The following is a 25,663-nucleotide window of genomic DNA, read 5'->3' as shown; positions in this document are numbered from 1 at the left end:
CAGTGTAACAGTATAGCTTCCGTCCCTCTCCTCGCTCCTACCTGGGCTCGAACCAGGAACACATCAACAACAGCCACCCTGGAAGCAGCGTTTCCCATGCAGAGCAAGGGGAACAACTACTCCAAGTCTCAGAGCGAGTGACGTTTGAAACGCTATTAGCGCGCACCCGCTAACTAGCTAGCCATTTCACATCGGTTACACCAGCCTAATCTTGGAAGTTGATAGGCTTGAAGTCATAAACAGCGCAATGCTTGAAGCACAGCGAAGAGCTGCTGGCAAAACGCACATAAGTGCTGTTTGAATGAATGCTTACGAGCCTGCTGCTGCCTACCACCGCTCAGTCAGACTGCTCTATCAAATCATAGACTTAATTATAACATAATAACACGCAGAAATACGAGCCTTTGGTCGTTAATATGGTCGAATCCGGAAACTTTCATCTCGAAAACAAAACGTTTTTTCCTTTCAGTGAAAACCGTTCCGTATTTTATCTAACGGGTGGCATCCCTAAGTCTAAATATTCCTGTTACATTGCACAACCTTCAATGTTATGTCATAATTACGTAAAATTGTGGCAAATTAGTTCGCAACGAGCCAGGCGGCCCAAACTGTTGCATATACCCTGACTGCGTGCAATGAATGCAAAATGACACAATTTCACCTGGTTAATATTGCCTGCTAACCTGGATTTCTTTTAGCTAAATATGCAGGTTTAAAAATATATACTTCTGTGTATTGATTATAAGAAAGGCATTGATGTTTATGGTTAGGTACAGTCTTGCAACGATTGTGTTTTTTTCGCAAATGCGCGTTTGTTAAATCATCGGCTCTCTTTGTTAGGAAGAAAGTCTTCACAGTTCGCAACGAGCCAGGCGGCCCAAACTGCTGCATATACCCTGACTCAGTTTGCAAGAGAAGTGACACATTTTCCCTAGTTAAAAGAAATTCATGTTAGCAGATAATATTAACTAAATATGCAGGTTTAAAAATATATACTTGTGTATTGATTTTAAGAAAGGCATTGATTATGGTTGGAGCAACGTGTACCTAAGCGATTATATGCAACGCAGTACAGGCTAGATAAACTAGTAATATCATCAACCATGTGTTATTAACTAGTGATTATGATTGTTTTTTCAAAGATAAGTTTAATGCAAGCTAGCAACTTACCTTGGCTTCTTACTGCATTCGCGTAACAGGCAGGCTCTTCGTGGAGTGCAATGTAAAGCAGGTGGTTAGAGCGTTGGACTAGTTAACCATAAGGTTGCAAGATTGAATCCCCGAGCTGACAAGGTAAAATCTGTCGTTCTGCCCCTGAACAAGGCAGTTAACCCACCGTTCCTAGGCCGTCATTGAAAATAAGAATGTGTCCTTAATAACTGACTTGTCTAGTTAAATAAAGGTCTAAACATTTTTTTTTTTAATAAATAAAAAATAATCGCCCAAATCGGTGTCCAAAAATAAATCGGCCCTAATTAATCGGCCATTCCGATTAATCGGTCGACCTCTAGTTATAATACCATGTTATATATAGTATAATACCATGTTATAGTATAATACCTTGTTATAATATAATACCATGTTATAATATAACACCATGTTATAATATAACACCATGTTATAATACACCATGTTATAATATAATACAGTATTGATGACAGTATGTTGTTTGTTTTACAGAGGACAGCTCAGCAAGCCAAAGACAGAAGCCAGATGAAGAAAGGACTGGCAGCCTCCAAGGTGGCTTCAGACATCACTCGCTTCTTCATAAAGAAATGAAAATTAAATGAAATGTTTTCCTCATCCAAGGAAGGAGGGAAAGTTGGAGGAGTACTGAGTGACATAGGAAGGATGCTTCTTGAGTGTGTTGTCATCTCTGTGAAGAAGGCTACATGTCACAGTGGGTTCTCAATGCTGCCACTACTGTCCATGTTATGGATTCACCAGCAATCCAATGCAATGTAGAGGAACATAGCCTCCTTCCTTTAATTTCATCATGTTCAAGTTGGATCATTGAGATTGTTGGTGTGAAGACTGTTCTTTCAGGGTTGTTTTTGTTGAGTTACCTGAATAGATTTAACTAAACAATGCTGCCTGTATCAAATGCAAATGTTCCAAATGTGCAGCTACGCTCCTTCCCATGTTGTCCCCGAACCGTCAGCAGTGAGCCTGGGTTGATTTATAACAGGCTTATCTAGCTCAGATACAGGCTGAACTGAACCAAGCTGGGCAGGCTGCTGCCTGTTTGAATTGCCTGCCTGCCTGCCTGCCTGCCTGCCTGCCTGCCTGCCTGCCGAGCGCTCGCTGCTATTTTAGGTTGTGCAAACTTGGTAGAAAAACCCTGATATGTGTGATGCTCTAGTTTACATCTTGACAGGATATCACAAGCAAGTGTTTTCCTTCATGTCCTCTACATGTAGTCTAGTTGATAGTGTCTATGTCCTCTACATGTAGTCTAGTTGATAGTGTCTATGTCCTCTACATGTAGTCTAGTTGATAGTGTCTTTATGTCCTCTACATGTAGTCTAGTTGATAGTGTCTTTATGTCCTCTACATGTAGTCTAGTTGGTAGTGTCTTTATGTCCTCTACATGTAGTCTAGTTGGTAGTGTCTTTATATCCTCTACATGTAGTCTAGTTGATAGTGTCTTTATGTCCTCTACATGTAGTCTAGTTGGTAGTGTCTTTATGTCCTCTACATGTAGTCTAGTTGGTAGTGTCTTTATATCCTCTACATGTAGTCTAGTTGATAGTGTCTTTATGTCCTCTACATGTAGTCTAGTTGATAGTGTCTTTATGTCCTCTACATGTAGTCTAGTTGGTAGTGTCTTTATGTCCTCTACATGTAGTCTAGTTGGTAGTGTCTTTATATCCTCTACATGTAGTCTAGTTGGTAGTGTCTTTATGTCCTCTACATGTAGTCTAGTTGATAGTGTCTTTATGTCCTCTACATGTAGTCTAGTTGATAGTGTCTTTATGTCCTCTACATGTAGTCTAGTTGATAGTGTCTTTATGTCCTCTACATGTAGTCTAGTTGATAGTGTCTTTATGTCCTCTACATGTAGTCTAGTTGATAGTCTTTATGTCCTCTACATGTAGTCTAGTTGGTAGTGTCTTTATGTCCTCTACATGTAGTCTAGTTGATAGTGTCTTTATGTCCTCTACATGTAGTCTAGTTGATAGTGTCTTTATGTCCTCTACATGTAGTCTAGTTGGTAGTGTCTTTATGTCCTCTACATGTAGTCTAGTTGATAGTGTCTTTATGTCCTCTACATGTAGTCTAGTTGGTAGTGTCTTTATGTCCTCTACATGTAGTCTAGTTGATAGTGTCTTTATGTCCTCTACATGTAGTCTAGTTGATAGTTTCTTTATGTCCTCTACATGTAGTCTAGTTGGTAGTGTCTATGTCCTCTACATGTAGTCTAGTTGATAGTGTCTTTATGTCCTCTACATGTAGTCTAGTTGGTAGTGTCTTTATGTCCTCTACATGTAGTCTAGTTGGTAGTGTCTTTATGTCCTCTACATGTAGTCTAGTTGATAGTGTCTTTATGTCCTCTACATGTAGTCTAGTTGATAGTGTCTCTATGTCCTCTACATGTAGTCTAGTTGATAGTGTCTTTATGTCCTCTACATGTAGTCTAGTTGGTAGTGTCTTTATGTCCTCTACATGTAGTCTAGTTGATAGTGTCTTTATGTCCTCTACATGTAGTCTAGTTGGTAGTGTCTTTATGTCCTCTACATGTAGTCTAGTTGATAGTGTCTTTATGTCCTCTACATGTAGTCTAGTTGGTAGTGTCTTTATGTCCTCTACATGTAGTCTAGTTGGTAGTGTCTTTATGTCCTCTACATGTAGTCTAGTTGATAGTGTCTTTATGTCCTCTACGTGTAGTCTAGTTGATAGTGTCTTTATGTCCTCTACGTGTAGTCTAGTTGATAGTGTCTTTATGTCCTCTACATGTAGTCTAGTTGGTAGTGTCTATGTCCTCTACATGTAGTCTAGTTGATAGTGTCTTTATGTCCTCTACATGTAGTCTAGTTGGTAGTGTCTTTATGTCCTCTACATGTAGTCTAGTTGATAGTGTCTCTATGTCCTCTACATGTAGTCTAGTTGATAGTGTCTCTATGTCCTCTACATGTAGTCTAGTTGATAGTGTCTTTATGTCCTCTACATGTAGTCTAGTTGGTAGTGTCTTTATGTCCTCTACATGTAGTCTAGTTGATAGTGTCTTTATGTCCTCTACATGTAGTCTAGTTGGTAGTGTCTTTATGTCCTCTACATGTAGTCTAGTTGGTAGTGTCTTTATGTCCTCTACATGTAGTCTAGTTGATAGTGTCTTTATGTCCTCTACGTGTAGTCTAGTTGATAGTGTCTTTATGTCCTCTACGTGTAGTCTAGTTGATAGTGTCTTTATGTCCTCTACATGTAGTCTAGTTGGTAGTGTCTTTATGTCCTCTACGTGTAGTCTAGTTGGTAGTGTCTTTATGTCCTCTACATGTAGTCTAGTTGAAAGGTTTTCTGTGATGTCTACTGTTTTAGCAGGAGTCTTGGATTTGTTAGACTGAGCATGAATGGATGAACAAACTTCACTGAAATGAAAATAAAAACTATTTTTCCCTCTTCTGTTGGGTGATCTGACTGTTGTCTGTGTGGTTGTGGTGGTTGTTTCAAAGCCAAACGTCTCTTAGGAGTTTTTATATATATATATATATATATAATTTTTTTTTGTTTTTGGCTAGTTAAATAAAAGGTAAGTAAGTCAATAACAAATTCTTATTTTACAATGAAGGCCTACCCCTGCCAAACCCTCCCGAACCCGGACGACGCTGGGCCAATTGTGCGCCGCCCTATGGGACTCCCGGTTGTGATACAGCGGGATCGAACCAGGGTTTGGAGTGTAGGAGGACTTTCCCAGGCAAACCATTTGACCACTATTAGGAATGTAGAGAAGAACTTCATCTCACAGCATAAAATGTACTGTGCAAATGTGCATGGCTTAAAGTCCAACAGGAAGGTACTAATATCCCCATTCTGACATGTCTATCCATCTTCCTGCCCCCCTGTGTTCTTCTGAAAGGACTTAACTCAATAAAGAAGAGAGAGAGAGGAAGGAAAGGTTACTATGGAAACAGTAGACCTGTGTGTTGGTGATCGGCATTGCGGAGGGAGAATATTGAATCATTTTCACAGCTCCTCTGTTTAGAGTTCAGGCTACAGATCAGCAGCTGGCTGCAATCAATCTCACCAGCCTCCTGTCTGTATCAGTCTGCCCTTCAGAGTATCTCACCAGCCTCCTGTCTGTATCAGTCTGCCATCAGAGTATCTCACCAGCCTCCTGTCTGTATCAGTCTGCCCATCAGAGTATCTCACCAGCCTCCTGTCTGTATCAGTCTGCCCATCAGAGTATCTCTGCTCAACAGTCTCAGGTGGTCCATCCAGCTCATTGTACAGTGGGAACATGAGTAGGCCATGTTGGTTCTGGGAGTTTGCAGCAGAGCTTGCAGATCCCAACCCTCCTGATAGAACACATCCACACCAGACCTGGTTGACTGGCTCAGACCAGACAAAGGGGAAAGGGAGGATGATGTGCACAGATAATGGGACCTCAGTATCCCTAATACAGCTCATGTCAATCAATCACATCAGATAAAGGTATCCCCAGCCCAGCTAAGACCACTTCTAGTCTGGAATGCTAACTTCCTGGTTCAGCATTGTTTCAACTGAGCTTCAGTTTGGATTCCATGCGAGACCACTAACATCTTTATCAGGAGCCTTGTGCCTCGTCCTCAGTCCTCTACATCTGCTGAAGGGCTCCAGCCAGGTCTCCACTTAATATGGCTGTTGTCCCTCTGCTGTCTGTCTGACTGAGCCGGCAGGCTCACTTTGAGTACTGGACATCTCACAGGGAGGCAGCATCCTGACATGCCCTTTCTGTCCCTGTCCTGTCAGCTGGCAGCCAGCGCTCCACTGCCTGCTTTCTTCGGTCCACACCTGTAGATGGATGGAACTTTACAAAGGTTACTGCAGCCGGGCCTCTCTCTCCCTCCCCTCATACGGCTGTCTCCCTGCTTCTTTTATTACACTCAAGCCAGGAGGGAGGATTGGGGGGAGAGAGGGGGGAGAACTTTAATAACGCCAAGCGCAGACGGAGGGAGCCGTATGGAGCGTCCTGGCAGCAGATGAAGACGTGTGGCTGCATCACGGCGTTCTCTCTCTTCCCAGAGGGCCCGTTGATTAAAGAGCAGCCAGAGTCACGTGATGCTTCGTCTGTTGGTGTTGGGTAAACTCCAGCCCCTCCCGCCAGGCCCTGGGAAAAACAACATCACTGTCAGTAGGTGTTCAGAAAGGAGATCAGTCCACACTAACAGAGGCACAACTCTCTGTCCAATGTCCATCCTGTCTCTGATGGGTGGTTAGTTTTACTATAACTGATAGCCTTTGCAAATTACATTTAGAGCAATTCAAATTAAACTTTATTTGTCACATGCGCCGAATATAACAAGTGTAGACTTTACCGTGAAATGCTTACTTACAAGCCCTTAACCAACAGTGCAGTTCAAGAAGAAGAAAATATTTACCAAGTAGACTAAAATAAAAAGTAACAAAATAAGAATAACAGTGAGGTTATATACAGGGGGCACCGGTACCGAGTCAGTGTGCAGGGGTACAGGCTAGTTGAGGTAATCTGTACATGTAGGTGGGGTGACATGACTATGCATAGGTAACGCACCCACAGCGAGTAGCAGCAGTGTACAAAAGGGGGGGGGGGGGGTCAGTGCAAATTGTCCGGTGGCGATTTTATGAATTGTTCAGCAGACTTATGGCTTGGGGGTAGAAGCTGTTGAGGAGCCTTTTGGTCCTAGACTTGGCGCTCCGGTATCGCATGCCGTGCGGTAGCAGAGAAAACAGTCTATAACTTGGGTGACTGGAGGCTCTGACAATTTTATGGGCTTTCCTCTGACACCGCCTATTATATAGGTCCTGGATGGCAGGAAGCTTGGCTCCAGTGATGTACTGGGCCGTACGCACTACCCCGTGTAGTGCCTTACGGTCAGATGCCGAGCAGTTGCCATACCAGGCAGTGATGCAACCGGTCAGGATGCTCTCGATGGTGCAGCTGTAGAACCTTTTGAGGATCAGGGATTCAATCTTAATCTTGTATTGACACTTTGCTTGTTTGATGGTTCGTCTAAGGTCATAGTGGGATTTCTTATAAGCGTCCAGATTAGTCTCACGCTCCTTGAAAGCGGCAGCTCTAGCCTTTAGCTCGATGCGGATGTTGCCTGTAATCCATGGCTTCTGGTTGGGATATGTACGTACAGTCATTGTGGGGACGACGTCATCAATGCACTTATTGATGAAGCCGATGACTGAAGTGGTGTATTCCTCAATGCCTCAAAGTGGTGTCTCCTGAGGGGGAAAAGGTTTTGTCGTGCCCTCTTCACGACTGTCTTGGTATGTTTGGACCATGATAGTTCGTTGGTGATGTGGACACCAAGGAACTTGAAACTCTCGACCCGCTCCACTACAGCCCCGTCAATGTTAATGGGGGCCTGTTCGGCCCGCTTTTTCCTGTAGTCCACGATCAGTTCCTTAGTCTTGCTCACATTGAGGGAGAGGTTGTTGTCCTGGCACCACACTGCCAGTTCTCTGACCTCCTCCCTATTGGCCGTCTCATCATTGTCGGTGATCAGGCCTACCACTGTTGTGTCATCAGCAAACTTAATGATGGTATTGGAGTCGTGTTTGGCCACGCAGTCGTGGGTGAACAGGGAATACAGGAGGGGACTAAGTACACACCCCTAGGGGCCCAGAGTGTTAAGGATCAGCATGTCAGACATGTTATTGCCTACTCTTACCACCTGGGGGCTGCCCGTCAGGAAGTCCAGGATCCAGTTGCAGAGGGAGGTGTTTAGTCCCAGAGTCCTTAGCTTAGTGATGAGCTTCGTGGGCACTATAGTGTTGAACGCTGAGCTGTAGTCAATGAACAGGATTCTCACATAGGTGTTCCTTATGTCCAGGTGAGAAAGGGCAGTGTGGAGTGCAATTGAGATTGCGTCATCTGTGGATCTGTTGGGGCGGTATGCGAATTGGAGTGGGTCTAGGGTGTCCGGGAGGATGCTGTTGATGTGAGCCATAACCAGCCTTTCAAAGCACTTCATGGCCACTGACATGAGTGCCACAGGCGGTAATCATTTAGGCAGGTTACCTTCACTTCCTTGGGCACAGGGACTGTGGTGGTCTGCTTGAAACGTGTAGGTATTACAGACTCGGTCAGGGAGAGGTTGAAAATGTCAGTGAAGACACTTGACAGTTGGTCCGCGCATGCTTTGAGTACACGTCCTGGTAATCGGTCTGGCCCAGCGGCTTTGTGAATGTTGACCTGTTTAAAGGTTTTGTTCACATCAGCTACCGAGAGCGTTATCACACAGTCATCCAGAACAGCTGGTGCTCTCGTGCATGCTTTAGTGTTGCTAGCCTCGAAGCGAACATAAAAGGCATTTAATTTGTCTGGTAGGCTTGCGTCACTGGGAAGCTTGCGTCTTGGTTTCCCTTTGTAGTCCGTAATACTTTTCAAGCCCTGCCACATCCGACGAGCGTCAGAGCCGGTGTAGTAGGATTCAATCTTAATCCTGTATTGATGCTTTGCTTGTTTGATGGTTCGTCAGAGGGCATAGCGGGATTTCTTATATGCGTCCGGATTAGTCTCCCGCTCCTTGAAAGCGGCAGCTCTAGCCTTTAGCTCGATGCGGATTTTGCCTGTTATCCATGGCTTCTGGTTGGGATATGTACGTACAGTCAGTGTGGGGATGATGTCATCAATGCACTTATTGATGAAGCCAGTGAGTGAGGTGGTGTATTCCTCAATGCCATTGGATGAATCCCGGAACATATTCCAGTCTGTGCTAGCACAACAGCAATGATCAACATTGGGATATACAGTAACCATCCTTCCAGTACCATACAGGGAGGTGATCTCTAGATGGGATATACAGTAACCATCCTTCCAGTACCATACAGGGAGGTGATCTCTAGATGGGATATACAGTAACCATCCTTCCAGTACCATACAGGGAGGTGATCTCTAGATGGGATATACAGTAACTATCCTTCCAGTACCATACAGGGAGGTGATCTCTAGATGGGATATACAGTAACCATCCTTCCAGTACCATACAGGGAGGTGATCTCTAGATGTGATATACAGTAACCATCCTTCCAGTACCATACAGGGAGGTGATCTCTAGATGTGATATACAGTAACTATCCTTCCAGTACCATACAGGGAGGTGATCTCTAGATGTGATATACAGTAACTATCCTTCCAGTACCATACAGGGAGGTGATCTCTAGATGGGATATACAGTAACCATCCTTCCAGTACCATACTGGGAGCAGATATCTTTTAGATGCTAAACCAAAGCCTGTTAAATGATAGACCATCCCTGGCTAAACCTATTTATTGAAGAGGCTCTCTGTAGTCTACCTCCAGGATGTGTTGCATGCAGAGAATAGGATGATGACCAAAAACACAATCAATTCACAAAGTAATGGATCCAGGGAAAGAGAGGACAAGGTGCTTAGTATCATTCATACATTTCCCAGTCGGTGGTGGATTCATTTATATTGCTGTAGCAGTACATACCTTCATGCTGTTCGTTAGAGAGAGAAGAGCCGTTAAATTCTACAACCACCTAAAAGGAAGTGGTTCCCAAACCTTCCATAACAAGGCCATCACCTACAAAGCGATGAACTGTGCACACTGCCCACAAAAGGAGGTGGAAACTGAGCTGCACTTCCTAACCTCCTGCCAAATGTATGACCATATTAGAGATACATATTTCCCTCAGATTGCACAGATCCACAAAGAATTTGAAAAACTCCCATATCTACTTGGTGAAATACCACAGTGTTATATCACAGCAGCAAGATTTGTGACCTGTTGCCACAAGAAAAGGTCAACCAGTGAAGAACAAACACCATTGTAAATACAACCCATATTGATGTTTATTTATTTTCCCTTTTGTACTTTAACTATTTGCACATCATTACAACACTGTATATAGACATAATATGACATTTGAAATGTCTCTATTGCTTTGGAACTTTTGTGAGTGTAATGTTTACTGTTAATTTTTGTTTATTTCACTTTTGTTTTGGCAATGTAAACATGTTTCCCATGCCAATAAAGCCCCTTAAATTGAATTGAGGGGGGGGAGAGAGAGAGAGAGAGAAAGAGAGGTCCTAAATATCATTACTAAGCTACAGACAGACAGCAGTCTGAACACCTCTGTCACCCCTGGATACATCACCACTTTCTGCACCTCTTCAATCACCCCTTCACCCTGCCTGTCACCTGCCTAATGAACACACAGCCAATGACATGCATTTAATGAGGACCAGGCCTGTCCACAGTCATCCACACAGTGGCTGTGAGAAGAGATTAGACACAGAACACAGTCCTTTTCACACTACAGCTACACAACACACAGACACAAACTACTGTACACTGCAATAACCCTAGTTAATCTGATCTCCTCAGACTAGTCTGGATCAATTCAGTTTGAAATGGGTCCAAGGTAAGGACTACCTCCATAGTAACCCTGGTCCAAGGTAAGGACTACCTCCATAGTAACTCTGGTCCAAGGTAAGGACTACCTCCATAGTAACCCTGGTCCAAGGTAAGGACTACCTCCATAGTAACCCTGGTCCAAGGTGAGGACTACCTCCATAGTTACCCTGGTCCAAGGTAAGGACTACCTCCATAGTTACCCTGGTCCAAGGTAAGGACTACCTCCATAGTTACCCTGGTCCAAGGTGAGGACTACCTCCATAGTTACCCTGGTCCAAGGTGAGGACTACCTCCATAGTAACCCTGGTCCAAGGTGAGGACTACCTCCATAGTTACCCTGGTCTAAGGTAAGGACTACCTCCATGGTAACCCTGGTCCAATGTAAGGACTACCTCCATGGTAACCCTGGTCCAAGGTAAGGACTACCTCCATAGTTACCCTGGTCCAAGGTAAGGACTACCTCCATAGTAACCCTGGTCCAAGGTAAGGACTACCTCCATAGTAACCCTGGTCCAAGGTAAGGACTACCTCCATAGTTACCCTGGTCCAAGGTAAGGACTACCTCCATAGTTACCCTGGTCCAAGGTGAGGACTACCTCCATAGTTACCCTGGTCCAAGGTGAGGACTACCTCCATAGTTACCCTGGTCCAAGGTAAGGACTACCTCCATAGTAACCCTGGTCCAAGGTAAGGACTACCTCCATAGTTACCCTGGTCCAAGGTAAGGACTACCTCCATGGTAACCCTGGTCCAAGGTAAGGACTACCTCCATGGTAACCCTGGTCCAAGGTAAGGACTACCTCCATAGTAACCCTGGTCCAAGGTAAGGACTACCTCCATAGTAACCCTGGTCCAAGGTAAGGACTACCTCCATAGTTACCCTGGTCCAAGGTAAGGACTACCTCCATAGTTACCCTGGTCCAAGGTAAGGCCTACCTCCATGGTTACCCTGGTCCAAGGTAAGGACTACCTCCATGGTAACCCTGGTCCAAGGTAAGGACTACCTCCATAGTAACCCTGGTCCAAGGTAAGGACTACCTCCATAGTTACCCTGGTCCAAGGTAAGGACTACCTCCATAGTAACCCTGGTCCAAGGTAAGGACTACCTCCATAGTAACCCTGGTCCAAGGTAAGGACTACCTCCATAGTAACCCTGGTCCAAGGTAAGGACTACCTCCATAGTAACCCTGGTCCAAGGTAAGGACTACCTCCATAGTTACCCTGGTCCAAGGTAAGGACTACCTCCATAGTTACCCTGGTCCAAGGTAAGGACTACCTCCATAGTTACCCTGGTCCAAGGTAAGGACTACCTCCATGTACTGTAGAAACTCTTGTCTGGTTACAGTCAACACTGTCAAATTCAGGAAGCTCCCGTGGGCAGAAGAAATATAAATTCAAGTTTTGAAGACCTTTATCAAAACCTACTATTCTCTCTGTCTCTGAAGTGCCCTTTGTTCCTGACATAAGGGTTATTACTGTGTCTCTAATGAAAGCTCTCCGGAGCCAGAGGAACAATTAGTTTAGCTCTTTAGAGAATCTAAATAGGATGAGCTGAGCTGAGCTTGCAGCAGACTAATTACACTTCTGGTGAAGAGAGGAAGTGAAGAGACTTCTGGTGGAGAGAGGAGGTGGAAAGAGGGGGTGAAGAGACTTCTGGTGGAGGGAAGAGGTGAAGAGACTTCTGGTGGAGGGAGGAGGTGGAAAGAGGGGGTGAAGAGACTTCTGGTGGAGGGAGGAGGTGAAGAGACTTCTGGTGGAGGGAGGAGGTAAGGAGACTTCTGGTGGAGGGAGGAGGTGAGGAGACTTCTGGTGGAGAAAGGGGGCGAAGAGACTTCTGGTGGAGAGAGCAGGTGAGGAGACTACTGGTGTAGAGAGGGGGTGAGGAGACTTCTGGTGTAGAGAGGGGGTGAGAAGACTTCTGGTGTAGAGAGGGGGTGAGGAGACTTCTGGTGTAGAGAGGGGGTGAGGAGACTTCTGGTGTAGAGAGGGGGTGAGGAGACTTCTGGTGTAGAGAGGGGGGGGAGACTACTGGTGTAGAGAGGGGGTGAGGAGACTTCTGGTGTAGAGAGCGGGTGAGGAGACTTCTGGTGTAGAGAGGGGGTGAGAAGACGTCTGGTGTAGAGAGGGGGTGAGAAGACTTCTGGTGTAGAGAGGGGGTGAGAAGACTTCTGGTGTAGAGAGGGGGTGAGGAGACTTCTGGTGTAGAGAGGGGGTGAGGAGACTTCTGGTGTAGAGAGGGGGTGAGGAGACTTCTGGTGTAGAGGGGGTGAAGAGACTACTGGTGTAGAGAGGGGGTGAGGAGACTTCTGGTGTAGAGAGGGGGGGAGGAGACTTCTGGTGTAGAGGGGGTGAAGAGACTACTGGTGTAGAGAGGGGGTGAGGAGACTACTGGTGTAGAGAGGGGGTGAGGAGACTACTGGTGTAGAGAGGGGGTGAGGAGACTTCTGGTGTAGAGAGGGGGTGAGGAGACTACTGGTGTCGAGTGGGGGTGAAGAGACTACTGGTGTAGAGAGGGGGTGAGGAGACTTCTGGTGTAGAGAGGGGGTGAGGAGACTACTGGTGTAGAGAGGGGGTGAGGAGACTTCTGCTTCATTAGAAATTACGAGGTGAGGTGATGGCTGGAATTTCAAACAAGACACTCACCAAGCCAGGCTGTGAACGGCACAACTCACCCAGTGGTCAGCCACCCGTGTCCTCAGAGGGCTGCGACTATGAGCCTGAGTGGTTCCTGTTAATCTGCTCACACACAAGACAAGACTTTGTTTGCACTGTTGAAGACACTGGATGTGGTCATAGAGGCATTCTTGAACGTACATGTAACACATGTACAACTGTTGATTGAATATTCTCTACGACAGTGTACTCTACATTCACTGCCATAGTATTTGTTAACCTAGATATCAACACAAAAATGTGTGTACTTTCCTCTCTGTCCTCACTCTAACTCTGCCCTGGCCTAGACACAGCCCAGCTCAAATAGGTCACACTATGGGCCATAATTAGCTGAAATGTCAAAGATGGTGAATTATTGATGACAAGGGAGGAAACCTCAAATTGACTGGTTTCAACTGGTTTTTAAAGGGACAGCTGGAGCTTTGGGGACAGTTATACTCGGGGACACTTTTGCAAAGTTTCACCAAATAAATATTTGCTTGAGTTTTGCACTCTGTGAGCAAGGCAAGACTGCTTGTCACCAGAACATATGATGGTTTTTGCCAGCTGGGGACTTTGTGGAGAAGAGAACCATGAATTTATTTCTTACTGAGGGACATATTGTATGATGATATTAATCTCCTATGTAACTACCTACACCTGCTAGTTCTGCTGAGTCTGTACTGAGCTGGCAGAATGAAGCACCTGGATGATCCAAATAAGACCAGGATGTTACTTCCGTAATACATCCATGAGCACAATACAGTGACAACAGCCATTAATCAGCCGGTCAGTGCCGGCGCTACCGGGCGGCAAAACCGGGCTTGGACCCCCAGAGAGATTTTGTCCCAAATTGACACTTTTCTTTCGATTGGCGGGAGATTTTCATGCGAATGTTAAAAAAACGGCATAAAAACAATATGCGCATTTCTCAACCAGTGATGTTTCCGCATTCGCATGTACCGAATAAAAAATACAAGTTAAATGGATGTCCATCACATTTTCAACAATACTGATTATTTCTCACAACAACAAAAAAAAAATAGCGTTACATAACGAGTGTATTGTACCCAGTGCGGTATTGGCACGTGCGCTCCAGTCAACAGCTCACAGATTACACTGCCTACATGATCAGATTATTATGGACAACAGAGAGAGATTCTTCTAACATCATGTCACCAGAATAAAGAACCTAGATATTTATTGGAAAGGAGCATCAAGCTCATCACCTTGCTCTTTCACCACCTCTGTGAATTTCATCAGGTATTTCATCTGTAGCCTAACGGCATGCTTTACGATGAGAAGTACTTCATACTTCGATATGATAGTTATTATAGCAATATTTGCGCATAAAATCGTTTCCACCGACATTTCTCGCATAATACCGACACAAATAGATCCCACCTTGTCTAGGGTATTTTGTTTACCGACAAATGTTCCGTTTGCATTATATCTGTCATTATATATTTGATCAGACACATTACTTTAGTTGCATAATAAAAGATTGGATCATGGAACCTGGCTACAGAGATTGAAATAAATTGTTCACTTTTGCACAGAGCTAGTTCCGTTAAGTGTTGGTAGAGTTGTCTCTCTTGACATAACTCTACAAAAATACATTCTAACTATGGAATCCATATTAGGAAGTCCCTTAGTTTTCAGACGAGGGAGACTTCCTGATATATGCGATCGGAGAGGAATAGGCAAAGTTAGACTGGTTTGTTCTGGTCAATATTATTATTGTATTTTTTTATATAACTAGGCAAGTCAGTTAAGAACAAATTCTTATCTACAATGACGGCCTACCCTGGACGATGCTGGGCCAATTGTGCTCCGCCCAATCACGGTCGGATGTGAAACAGCCTGGATTCGAACCAGGGACTGTAGTGAGATGCAGTGCCTTAGACCGCTGTGCCACTCGGGAGCCCCGATATATTTTAATCTTTCAAAAGATCTTATCTGATTGGTCAAAAGACCAAATTAGCACCAAAATATTAGAATTGGGCTGCCGGTGTAAACGCAAGCATAACTGCTCAATGGTCTTTTTGCCAGACCAAGTGACAACTAATCAATGATTGAACAGCACCACCCAGTGGATGTATGTGGTAGCACAAATAACCATTATAAAATACACAAGACCATGATGTGTTCGTGTGTAAAAACGACAGTTTTACACGTTTATTTGGGTTCCCAGTACACACATTAAGGATTTGTTCAATAGTGTCCGCTTTAGGACCTCCTAATACACTGTTATGGCAGAATAGAATGTGTGGTCTGAGAGTGTAACAAGTCAACTGACTAGCTAGTTATAACTCAGAACTGCAGTCCTATATACAATCACCTCTAGAGATATTTTCATAGGATGGCGGTTGGTTAATTAGACATATCAATATTGAAGAATAGCGACTTGTTGACGACTTGTTACAATCACAAGGCTTTTTGTAAATATGCCGAGATCTTTTAAATGCACTTCACAGCAGATATAACGTAAACTTCTTTTATAGCTCTAGAATAATCTGCCGTACGTTTTAGAGGCACAGCCTTTGGCATCCACGTAGTTGGACAGTAGACAGCATATGGCCCGGTCCCCAATCGACCCCTAGACCCTAAGCACTTGAGATCCCACAAGTGCATAAGGGTGTCTCTCTCAAAACGGCACACTATTCCCTATGTAGTACACTACTTTTGACCAAGACCCAGTGTTTTTCCCAGCTGGGAACTTTGCGGGCCCTGGTCAAAAAGTAGTGCCCTACATAAGGAATAGGGTGCCATTTTGGATACACCCATAGGGTCTATGAGGTGTTGATCTGGGAAAGGGCCTTTGTATGTCCTCTGACTAGCCATGTGTGATGAGTTGGATTGCCATCATATACAATGTGTGTCCTCCCATTAGAAGACAAGCACACTGAAACAGCCTCTACGGTAAGATAGATGCTGTACTTCTGCAGCCTTCAACCAACAAAATGACAAAAGTTATACATCTCTACAGATACAGGTATTACGCCAAGAGAGGAAGATTTATTTCGTTCTTTATATCAAAAAAGTTTTGAGACCTGAGTATTTCAAGGATTAAGGTTGTTTCTTAACATACAAAAACAAACACGCATTTACGTGGCCACTCTCTGAACCTCCACCAGCCTGCTATCTTCCCTTATGTGATTGAAACATGCACATCATTAATAGCAAATAACTCATAAAAAGGCAGACTTCTCTTTATCTCTTCTTAAAAGAACAGAATTAAAATCTGGAATTTTGTCAATCACAGAACCAGTGAACGTGGCTCCTAGGGGTTTTTAGCAAGCAGACAAGTAGCATTACAGCACTGTGTATATATCATGTTGTGGACATTTCTGAAGATCCTTAAAGCATCAGTAATTATTACCGTGTGTGGACAGGACTGACTGACTGGGTGATGAAGTTACTTTCACATAACTTCAAAGTTATAAAATCATTTTTTACTTATTTTTAAATCATAAAAACCTATTTTTTTTCAGAATTATTTTATCTCTATCCAACAACTCCTGCCTAGCCTACTATCCAGATCTGTTTGTCCAGTCTTGCCCACTCAAATGTCAAGCCAAACATGTTTGGACAGAGTTGGCAAGAGAGCCAAACAACCTGTACCCAGGCTAAACGACTAACTCTGAGTTTACAGGTTCATTCCCTGGGCACTTAGCAGAGAGTCCAGCATGTCAAAAGTGTCTTTGTAGTCGGTGTGTTGGCCGTTAGACCCCAGCACTCCATTTGACCCCTCCGGGCCACCGTGGTGTCGCTCCACAGTCCTCTGGCCGCCACCACCGTCTGAAGAGTAGTGGGAGGAGCCTCCGGCACCTTTGGAACTCCTGCTGCTCTTAGCAGAGTGGTGGTGGTTGTTGTGACTACTGACATCAGGGTTGGCCCGTTTCCTGGAGGAGGAACTGGAGCCCCCCAGGTCGCTACCATGGCCACCGAGGACTCTGAGTGCCAGGGCGGGGTCGATGGCCCCTCGGCCGTTCCCGCTGAGGGCATAAGGGTGCGAGTGGCTGTGCTTGGGGTGTCTGCTGGGGCCAGAGTGGTCTTTGTACTTCTCTTTGCCCTGTGGGACACCAACATGGCCGCCCTGGTCCCTCTCAGCTGAGACTTTGATTCTCATCTTTAGCTCCTCGTTGCTGGCCGCAACGCCGTTCTCAACCGCCGAGGCCTGTGGTGGGAGACATCGTGTCTTTTTAGAGCTGGCCTTGTCCCTCCTGCTGTCCCCGTGCTGGGGGACACCCTGCACAGAGCGTCTTTTATGGGACTGGTGGTGAGGGAGGGCGGGGGACTGGTACATGTCCACACCGCTCTGCTCCTCTCGGACCCCGTTCTGCATGGTCTGCAGGTCTGCTGCCTGTTTCTCTCTGTACTTATCCAGGGAGAGTTTCTGTGGGGGGCGGGTGAAGGGCGAGGGGTTATTGGGCAGGGCCTGTGGATGCTTGCCTGCACTGGCCGTTTTGTGTTCGTGTTTGCCTGATGGGTACTTTGAAGGGATGGCTTGAGGAAGAAAGGCGAGGCCCTGGTCCAGCCCCAGCAGCTCAGCGTGGTCCCCAGCCAGGGCCTGGTAGGGAGGGAACGGAATAGACATGTCGTCTAGTGAAGCCATCTCCCCAGAGTCTGACAGAGACGACGAGAAGAATGAGTTGCTGCCGGCCACACCGGTGATGCCGTCCAATGAGGAGGTCCCTTGGAAGGAGGTGTCGCCCGCTTGGCTGTCCATCTTGGGCTTCTTGGCAGCTTGCGTGGCCTGGAATAGCGATGTGGTGAAATTCAGTTAAAAAAGGGCAACACCAAACAATTCCACCCCAAATGTCAGTGAAGTAGTAGCTACTAGGGCTAAATGCTGGAACACTTACACCAGTTGTGAGAGCAGAACCTACCCTCCAGTTACGTATCCTTTTCAGCCTGCTGGGCGTCTTCTCCAGAATCTGCAGGAATTCATTGGTCAGCTCTACGTCAGACACAAAGACAACTATTAGAACCCTGAAGGAAGTGACGGGTCAGCTCTACGTCAGACACAAAGACAACTATTAGAACCCTGAAGGAAGTGACGGGTCAGCTCTACGTCAGACACAAAGACAACTATTAGAACCCTGAAGGAAGTGACGGGTCAGCTCTACGTCAGACACAAAGACAACTATTAGAACCCTGAAGGTTCAATCCCTGCGTTCACCTTCATCACATATCCCCCTGCGTTTCTGTGCAGTCTGAATAAACAAGAAATACTAAGAGGGTGGAATTCCACTATAGACCCCCGAAGGTCTTGGGTTCAACACCTTCAATCAAGTGTTCCAAATTTCCTGGCCTATATCCCCCTGTCCTTAAAATTAAATGAACAACACTAAAATGTTTCTGACCGTCCAGCAGTGTGAGCGTGACGGTGCGGTCCAGATACTCCCACCAGTGTTTCCCATCAGTGGAGACCGGGATCTCCCAGTTGGACCATTTACAGGCCAGGTGGATGCAGACGCAGGCGATGACTGTGGGCTTGTGCTGCAGGCAGAACGTGGTGAGGTGGAGGCTGTCGGAGGGAAGACCACAGAGGAGACACCCGTTAGCTACAGTTCTAGGGTTGGAATACAGGACATTAGCACTAGCCCTGGGACATGGCTGAAGACACTATGGAAGTGGTTCAAAAACCTTTCCCTGGGAACTCCCAGATGTTTCACAATTTTGTTGCAGCCCTGAACTAGCGCACCGATTCACCTAATCAAGGACTTGACAAGTGGATTCACCTAATCAAGGACTTGACAAGTGGATTCACCTAATCAAGGACTTGACAAGTGGATTCACCTAATCAAGGACTTGACAAGTGGATTCACCTAATCAAGGACTTGACAAGTGGATTCACCTAATCAAGGACTTGACAAGTGGATTCACCTAATCAAGGACTTGACAAGTGGATTCACCTAATCAAGGACATGCTGATTAGTTGACAAGTTGAATCAGGTGTGCTAGTTGTGGAAGGGCTGGAGGTCCCCAAGGAGGTTTCAACCTCTTCTCTATGGTGTCTCTAGACTAGAGCCATGTCTCTGGTCTAATAAAGCTCAGAGTACAGCTGATCTGCATGCATACAGTACATATTATAATACTGCCTTCATATTCCAGACTGTTGAGAGAGTGGCAGAGGCACGTACCCCGGTGGTTTTCTATGATGGATGATCGTGGCTGTTTCTCTTACCATTTCATACAGAATCTTACCTTATAAAACTGATACATACATTGAGGACAACCTAGATGGTAAACTTGTTCTTTGAGAGTACTAAGCTTGTTTTCTAAGGATAATTGATGTCCACCAGCCACCTGCTTTGTTCCAGTCCAGCCTGTCAAGTTATGCCATCTCACTCATACCTTTGCAAACTTCCTTTTTAATGTCCTTTTTCAAAATGGTTCAATAGTCTTACATTGCAAAAATCTGGGCAATACATTAATTATGGAAGTATCCTTTTGACTTCGTAAAAATATATTTTTTTGCCCTCTGTCCAGACATTGTATATTGCTGTTGATAGGATAGCAAAATTATTCATCTAAGTCAGCGCAAGTACAGTTACTAAAATTTAATTTAGGAAAATACTGAACCTATAATGAACTGTAATGTTTAGATTCTACTAAGGTAAAGAAGAGGATACCTATAGCATACAAGTCATTCATATATTAGAGAGAATTATGGATGATCATTTTACTACTGGAGTATTAGGTGTCAATTATTACTAAGAATTTGCTTGTTACCCTTATATATATTAGCTTCTATTTGTCAAACATAAATCAAGAAAATAAAAAACCATTATTAATACTTACCGGGACAGATGCTATAGTTTACATCTTTTCACTGATCTTTAGTGGCAAGCTATATTCAGGCTACCAATTGTGTTTTAGGAAGGAGGAGACATATGCACTCTGTAGCAACCAAACGGTCAGTGAGGACAGTCTACAGCGCCACCAACACGTTCACATTGTGCATTCAACCCCTATGTGCCAACACTGAGCCCTTGTACAATACACCGCACTGCTGCAGCCTGGCTGGCTGTCCGGTACCACCCCTAGAGGTTTCCCAGAAACCTGCCTGGCGCAAAGAGGGCGTTGGACACAGGAAGGGGGACCTGCAAGTACAGGAAGCTATAGTGTGCCATCACAGTGCAACATAGTGGGGGGGCGGGGTCAGGATAACAACCTGTTGGTAGCCATGAAATAGGAAGTCTGTGCCAAATCCTTGCTTGCTGTAATAGAAGGAAGAGAGGGGTCAAAGGTTAGCTCGGAGTCTCAGACTAGCACTGGAATGAAATAAAATGACAACATATTATTAGAACTGGTTACTACATACAGCAGAGGTGTAATAAAGGGATACGTGTCTGTGTGTCAAAGATGAGAGAAGGTGATAAGATGGAAAGACACAGGAAGAAGGCTGTACCTCGCACTAGCTGGGAACATCTCACAACATCAGTGTGAGGATGTTCAATTGTTATTTCAAAACCTGAAAACAATATAATGGAACATGATTAGACATTTCAAAGGCCCACTGGCCATCCAGATGCAAATGAACCAAAAAGTACCACAACTACGTCCCAAATGGCACCCCATTCCCTTTATAGTGCACTACTTTAGACCAGGGCCCACTGGGGTAGTGCACTATTTTAGACCAGGGCCCACTAGGGTAGTGCACTATTTTAGACCAGGGCCCACTGGGGTAGTGCCCTTGTACAGTAAAAGCATTTTACTGTTTGTAAAGCATAGGGTGCCCTTTGGGATGCAACCCATGAAGTTTCCATGTATCATCCATCTATAGACAGATCCTTACCTAGCGTCTGCAGTACTATCGTTTCTAGTATCACCAGCTCCTGAGCTTGCTGATGGTATGCCTAAAGTTCAACAGATTTCATATTTGTAATGTGTCTCTCTCTCAATATCACCATGACAAGAGATCCACATCACAACACCCAGGTACAGAGGCCTCACTTACATTGCTCTTGGTGTCTAGTGGGGCATCCTGGGGGTTGACGCAGGCGTGGGCCACTTTGATGACATGTTCAAGCTTCCTAGGTTGTTCCTCAACCTTCGCAGCCAGGAACAAGGTTGTTTGGGAGATGATCTGTAGAAATAAAGACATTAAGGTTGGTCGGTATCCAGGTTTTCATATCGTCATACCGTCCTTCACTCATCCCAGGATTTACGGTATTACAGGCTTAGTGCACAAGGGCGAGCCAAAAAACGGGGTGAAACGCCTATTGGAAGTCTATTACCAGAATGCTAACATAATGAGCACAAGTAATAGTGAGGCTGCTAGCTAAATATGCTATCGAGCACAAAATAATGTTTTCTTCAAAAACAGGCAGTCCAGCTCATAAAGTTATACATATACAGGAAGGAGCTACCGCGGGGCGGCAGGAAGCCTAGTGATTAGAGAGTTGGACTAGTAACCGAAAGGTTGCGGTTAGAGCGTTGGGCCAGTAACCGAAAGGCTGCAAGATCAAATCCCCGAGCTGACACGGTATAAATCTGTCGTTCTGCCCCTGAACAAGACAGTTAACCCACTGTTCCTAGGCTGTCATTGAAAATAACAATTTGTTCTTAACTGACTTGCCTAGTTAAATAAAAATACAAAAAAAAAAAAAACATTTTTGGTGAGTTTGTACATTTACATGGGAATGTGAATTAGAGACATTGTGCAAATGAACAATACGGGTTGTGGAGCAGCATGTGTACACGCTATGTTTGTGTGCAGTCTGGAGTCGCTAGGCCAACGGGCCTGCCTGCTCTGAGAAGATAGGGGAGAAGCAAACGCAAGGATTTGTTTTTTTATTTCACCTTTATTTAACCAGGTAGGCTAGTTGAGAACAAGTTCTCATTTACAACTGCGACCTGGCCAAGATAAAGCACAGCAGTTCGACACATACAACACATGAAATAAACAAACATACAGTCAATAACACAGTAGAAAAATAAATAAAAATAATATACAGTGAGTGCAAATGAGGTAAGATAAGGGAGGTAAGGCAAAGAATAGGCCATGGTGGCGAAGTAATTACAATATAGCAATTAAACACTGGAATGGTAGATGTGCAGAAGATGAATGTGCAAGTAGAGATACTGGGGTGCAAAGGAGCAAGTTAATAAATAAATAAATACAGAATGGGGATGAGGTAGTTGGATGGGCTGTTTACAGATGGGCTATGTACAGGTGCAGTGATCTTTGAGCTGCTCTGACAGCTGGTGCTTAAAGCTAGTGAGGGAGATATGAGTCTCCAGCTTCAGTGATTTTTGCAGTTCGTTCCAGTCATTGGCAGCAGAGAACTGGAAGGAAAGGCAGCCAAAGGAGGAATTGGCTTTGGGGGTGACCAGTGAGATATACCTGCTGGAGCGCGTGCTACGGGTGGGTGCTGCTATGGTGACCAGTGAGCTGAGATAAGGCTGGGCTTTACCTAACAGAGAATTGTAGATGACCTGGAGCCAGTGGGTTTGGCGACGAGTATGAAGTGAGGGCCAGCCAACGAGAGCGTGCAGGTCGCAGTGGTGGTTAGTATATGGGGCTTTGGTGACAAAACGGATGGCACTGTGATAAACTCTACTCAACAAATTGGATGCAGTCTTGGAGGCTATTTTATAAATGACATCGCCGAAGTCGAGGGTCGGTAGGATGATCAGTTTTACGACGGTATGTTTGGCAGCATTAGTGAAGGATGCTTTGTTGCGGAATAGGAAGCCGATTCTAGATTTAATTTTGGATTGGAGATGCTTAATGTGAGTCTGGAAGGAGAGTTTACAGTCTAACCAGACACCTAGATATTTGTAGTTGTCCACATATTCTAAGTCAGAACCGTCCAGAGTAGTGATGCTGGACGGGCGGGCAGGTGCAGGCAGCGATCGGTTGAAGAGCATGCATTTAGTTTTACTAGCATTTAAAAGCAGTTGGAGGCCACGGAAGGAGTGTTGTATGGCATTGAAGCTCGTTTGCAGGTTTGTTAACACAGTGTCCAAAGAAGGGCCAGAAGTATACAGAATGGTGTCGTCTGCGTAGAGGTGGATCAGAAAATCACCAGCAGCAAGAGCGACATCTTTGATGTATACAGAGAAGAGAGTCGGCCCGAGAATTTAACCCTGTGGCACCCCCATAGAGACTGCCAGAGGTCCGGACAACAGACCCTCCGATCAAGCTGCAGTGGCAGCTGTACAGATAACTAATCCAAAGGCTTTGACACCTCAAATGCCACTATGACATTGCTCATCCTAATATTTATACATTTCTTAATTCCATAATTTTACTTGTGTATTGTTGTGAATTGTTAGATACTACTGCACTGTTGGAGCTAGGAACACAAGCATTTCACTACACCCGCAATAACATCTGCTAAATACGTGACCAATAAAATGTGATTTGATAGATGAGAATTCACACATTATCAGCAGACAGCGCTCTGACTGATGTGTAGTTACTTTTCAACGATACTTTTCTCTATGTAGCCAGTCTACTTCTCTCGGGTAAAACGGCAGATTAACTGGCTACATTCTTTCTATGATAAACAGAAATATGATGGCCATGCATCGTTTTCGCAAAAGAAATACATAGCTTTTTAAAATCGTAAGCTCATTTAGCCTACTTGTGTGGCTGCCAGCCAAATAGCATTGCAATTCTGTCGTCATCAGATTAAAATTATGCTTATTTTCTGCCGAATGTGTTGTATTTTCTGTGAAGAAAAACTATAGTTGCACATCCCCGATCACTCTGAGGCAAAACACACTTGACTTTCAATATAAAACACGACCTCTGTCAATACAAAGTCACCTGCTCCGCTTTCCCCAGTTTTGCTATTTACAAACAAACATGTGACTGGCTCAACTGTTCTGGGGGAACTAGTGTAGGTAGTCCAGTGTGGCTCAGCTGGTAGAACATGGAACTTGCAACACCAGGGTTGTGGGTTCAATTCCCACTGGGGACCCGTACGAAAATGTATGCGCTTAGTACTGTAAGTCGCTCTGGATAAGAGCATCTGCCAAATGACTAAAATGTACAAGTTGACTGCAGGTATTTACTTAAAGTAGCTACAAATATAACAATGTATAGAAAAACTTCTATGAAATAGTTTCAACGTTATAGAGAGCACTGAACTGGCTATTTCCAAATAACCCGCTATACTGCCCAAGACGACAAGAAAATCCATCAGATCTCCCTTGACAGTTGTCAGCCTTATCCGAGATCTGTTTGTGCTGCAAGTCATTGTCACACCAAGCACAATGACTAAGAGTTGGCAAGACAGCACAAAGAGATATAGGAAGAGGAGAGTTAGAGAATGAAAATACCAACAAACAAAAAAATCTGTTACAATTGAGATGGTGATTACTTACATTCCTATGAAACTTAGTGAAAGAGTGAATCATATAAAATCTATGCATGTAAACGATTGCAGTGTTGATGATGAGTTGAGAGCTGAATACAAGGGTTAAGGTATTCCAAGTGATATGCGGAAACAACAGAAATACTGCAATCAATGCATAAACTATTCTAACATCATAGCTGGCTGATGTCATTTACCGGTAGCTGGGTGACAATCCACCTAGCTTTGTTCCCATCTCAGCTAGTTAGCTCAGGTTCACTAACGTTACTCCAATAATGAGACACAGCTGACCAAGATGTCACAACTAACTACCTCGTGAGATATCATAAACCATATTATATATGTTCATAAAAATGATTAACTAATAGTTACTCGTACATCCAGCCGGCGGAGTAGACGATAACAGAGCTGCTAAGGCGAACGTCTAGCAGGCCAAAATAATAGCTACCGTTAGCTGATCACATAACAGAACGAGGTTAGCATGTTAGCTATCTAGTTAGCTGAAGAACTAGCTAGCGTAACAACTTCAAAGGTTACCGTTACTGCGTTAGGTATCCTATTTTGTAATCCAACCAAGACATAACGATAGTCGAAGTAAAACATTCAACTTGTATTTTAAATGGACACATTTAGCTGTGTTTCAGTTACTTGCAAAGAAAGCTAGCTGGCTACTATGTACCAAGCTAACAAACGGCACAACCATTTTGGGTAGCTAGTTAGCCTAGCTGCCACATAGCGGGCTGAAAGCCTCATTTTCAGAAAGGATACACGTTGAGTCTCTGGCCCATATCCTGAATTAGGTTGGCGGCTTGCTGTCGGTAAGAAAGTTCCCTATCAGATTCGACTCCACTGCGGCGGGACGGCGTTGTTTCTAGTTGCTCCCGGGAAAAGAGCCATTTCGAAGAAGGTCCCCGGTGCACCGCCATTGCGCTCCAACAACTAGCCCCTGGTGGCTCGAGGGGGTAGGGAGCGTAGGAAATCAAACGCGCATGCGCTTTGGCTACTTTCCGAGGACTAGTAAAACCAATTTCTCAGCAAATTAGAACTATTTTAACTTTCAATACAGCAACAAAAAAATCTCTCACAAATTGTGGAAAATCAT

The 25,663-nt window shown here is 44.6% G+C and overlaps 3 protein-coding genes across 3 annotated transcripts in view; all 3 read right to left on the bottom strand.

The window, feature by feature from the left end:
* The window catches only part of LOC115188735 (cyclin-T2), a 142,994-nt gene extending 123,752 nt beyond the window's left edge, over positions 1 to 19,242 (bottom strand). Inside the window, exon 1 of the mRNA XM_029747531.1 lies at positions 18,941 to 19,242. The gene's annotated coding sequence lies outside the window, so the exon portion shown is untranslated. The remainder of the gene's footprint in view (positions 1 to 18,940) is intronic.
* Positions 15,367 to 19,453, bottom strand: LOC115188710 (cyclin-T2). The gene is made up of 4 exons (XM_029747436.1): positions 19,436 to 19,453; positions 18,592 to 18,853; positions 18,091 to 18,185; positions 15,367 to 17,981 (listed from the first exon to the last, which is right to left on the bottom strand). The coding sequence occupies exons 1-4, from the start codon at positions 19,451 to 19,453 to the stop codon at positions 16,872 to 16,874; spliced, it is 1,485 nt and encodes a 494-aa protein (XP_029603296.1). The 3' UTR covers positions 15,367 to 16,871.
* A 158-nt stretch (positions 19,454 to 19,611) lies between these two features.
* Positions 19,612 to 25,552, bottom strand: LOC115188743 (cyclin-T2-like). Its single transcript, XM_029747553.1, has 6 exons — positions 25,330 to 25,552; positions 24,572 to 24,653; positions 21,192 to 21,320; positions 21,030 to 21,090; positions 20,643 to 20,705; positions 19,612 to 20,451 (listed from the first exon to the last, which is right to left on the bottom strand). Exons 1-6 carry the CDS (start codon positions 25,485 to 25,487, stop codon positions 20,393 to 20,395), a joined length of 552 nt encoding a protein of 183 aa, XP_029603413.1. The 5' UTR covers positions 25,488 to 25,552; the 3' UTR covers positions 19,612 to 20,392.
* Between the last annotated feature and the right edge of the window lie 111 nt (positions 25,553 to 25,663).

Source organism: Salmo trutta, unplaced genomic scaffold (assembly GCF_901001165.1).
Source record: "Salmo trutta unplaced genomic scaffold, fSalTru1.1, whole genome shotgun sequence".
In the NCBI taxonomy this organism is placed as follows: domain Eukaryota; kingdom Metazoa; phylum Chordata; class Actinopteri; order Salmoniformes; family Salmonidae; genus Salmo; species Salmo trutta.
This window is presented reverse-complemented; position numbering and strand designations above follow the sequence as displayed.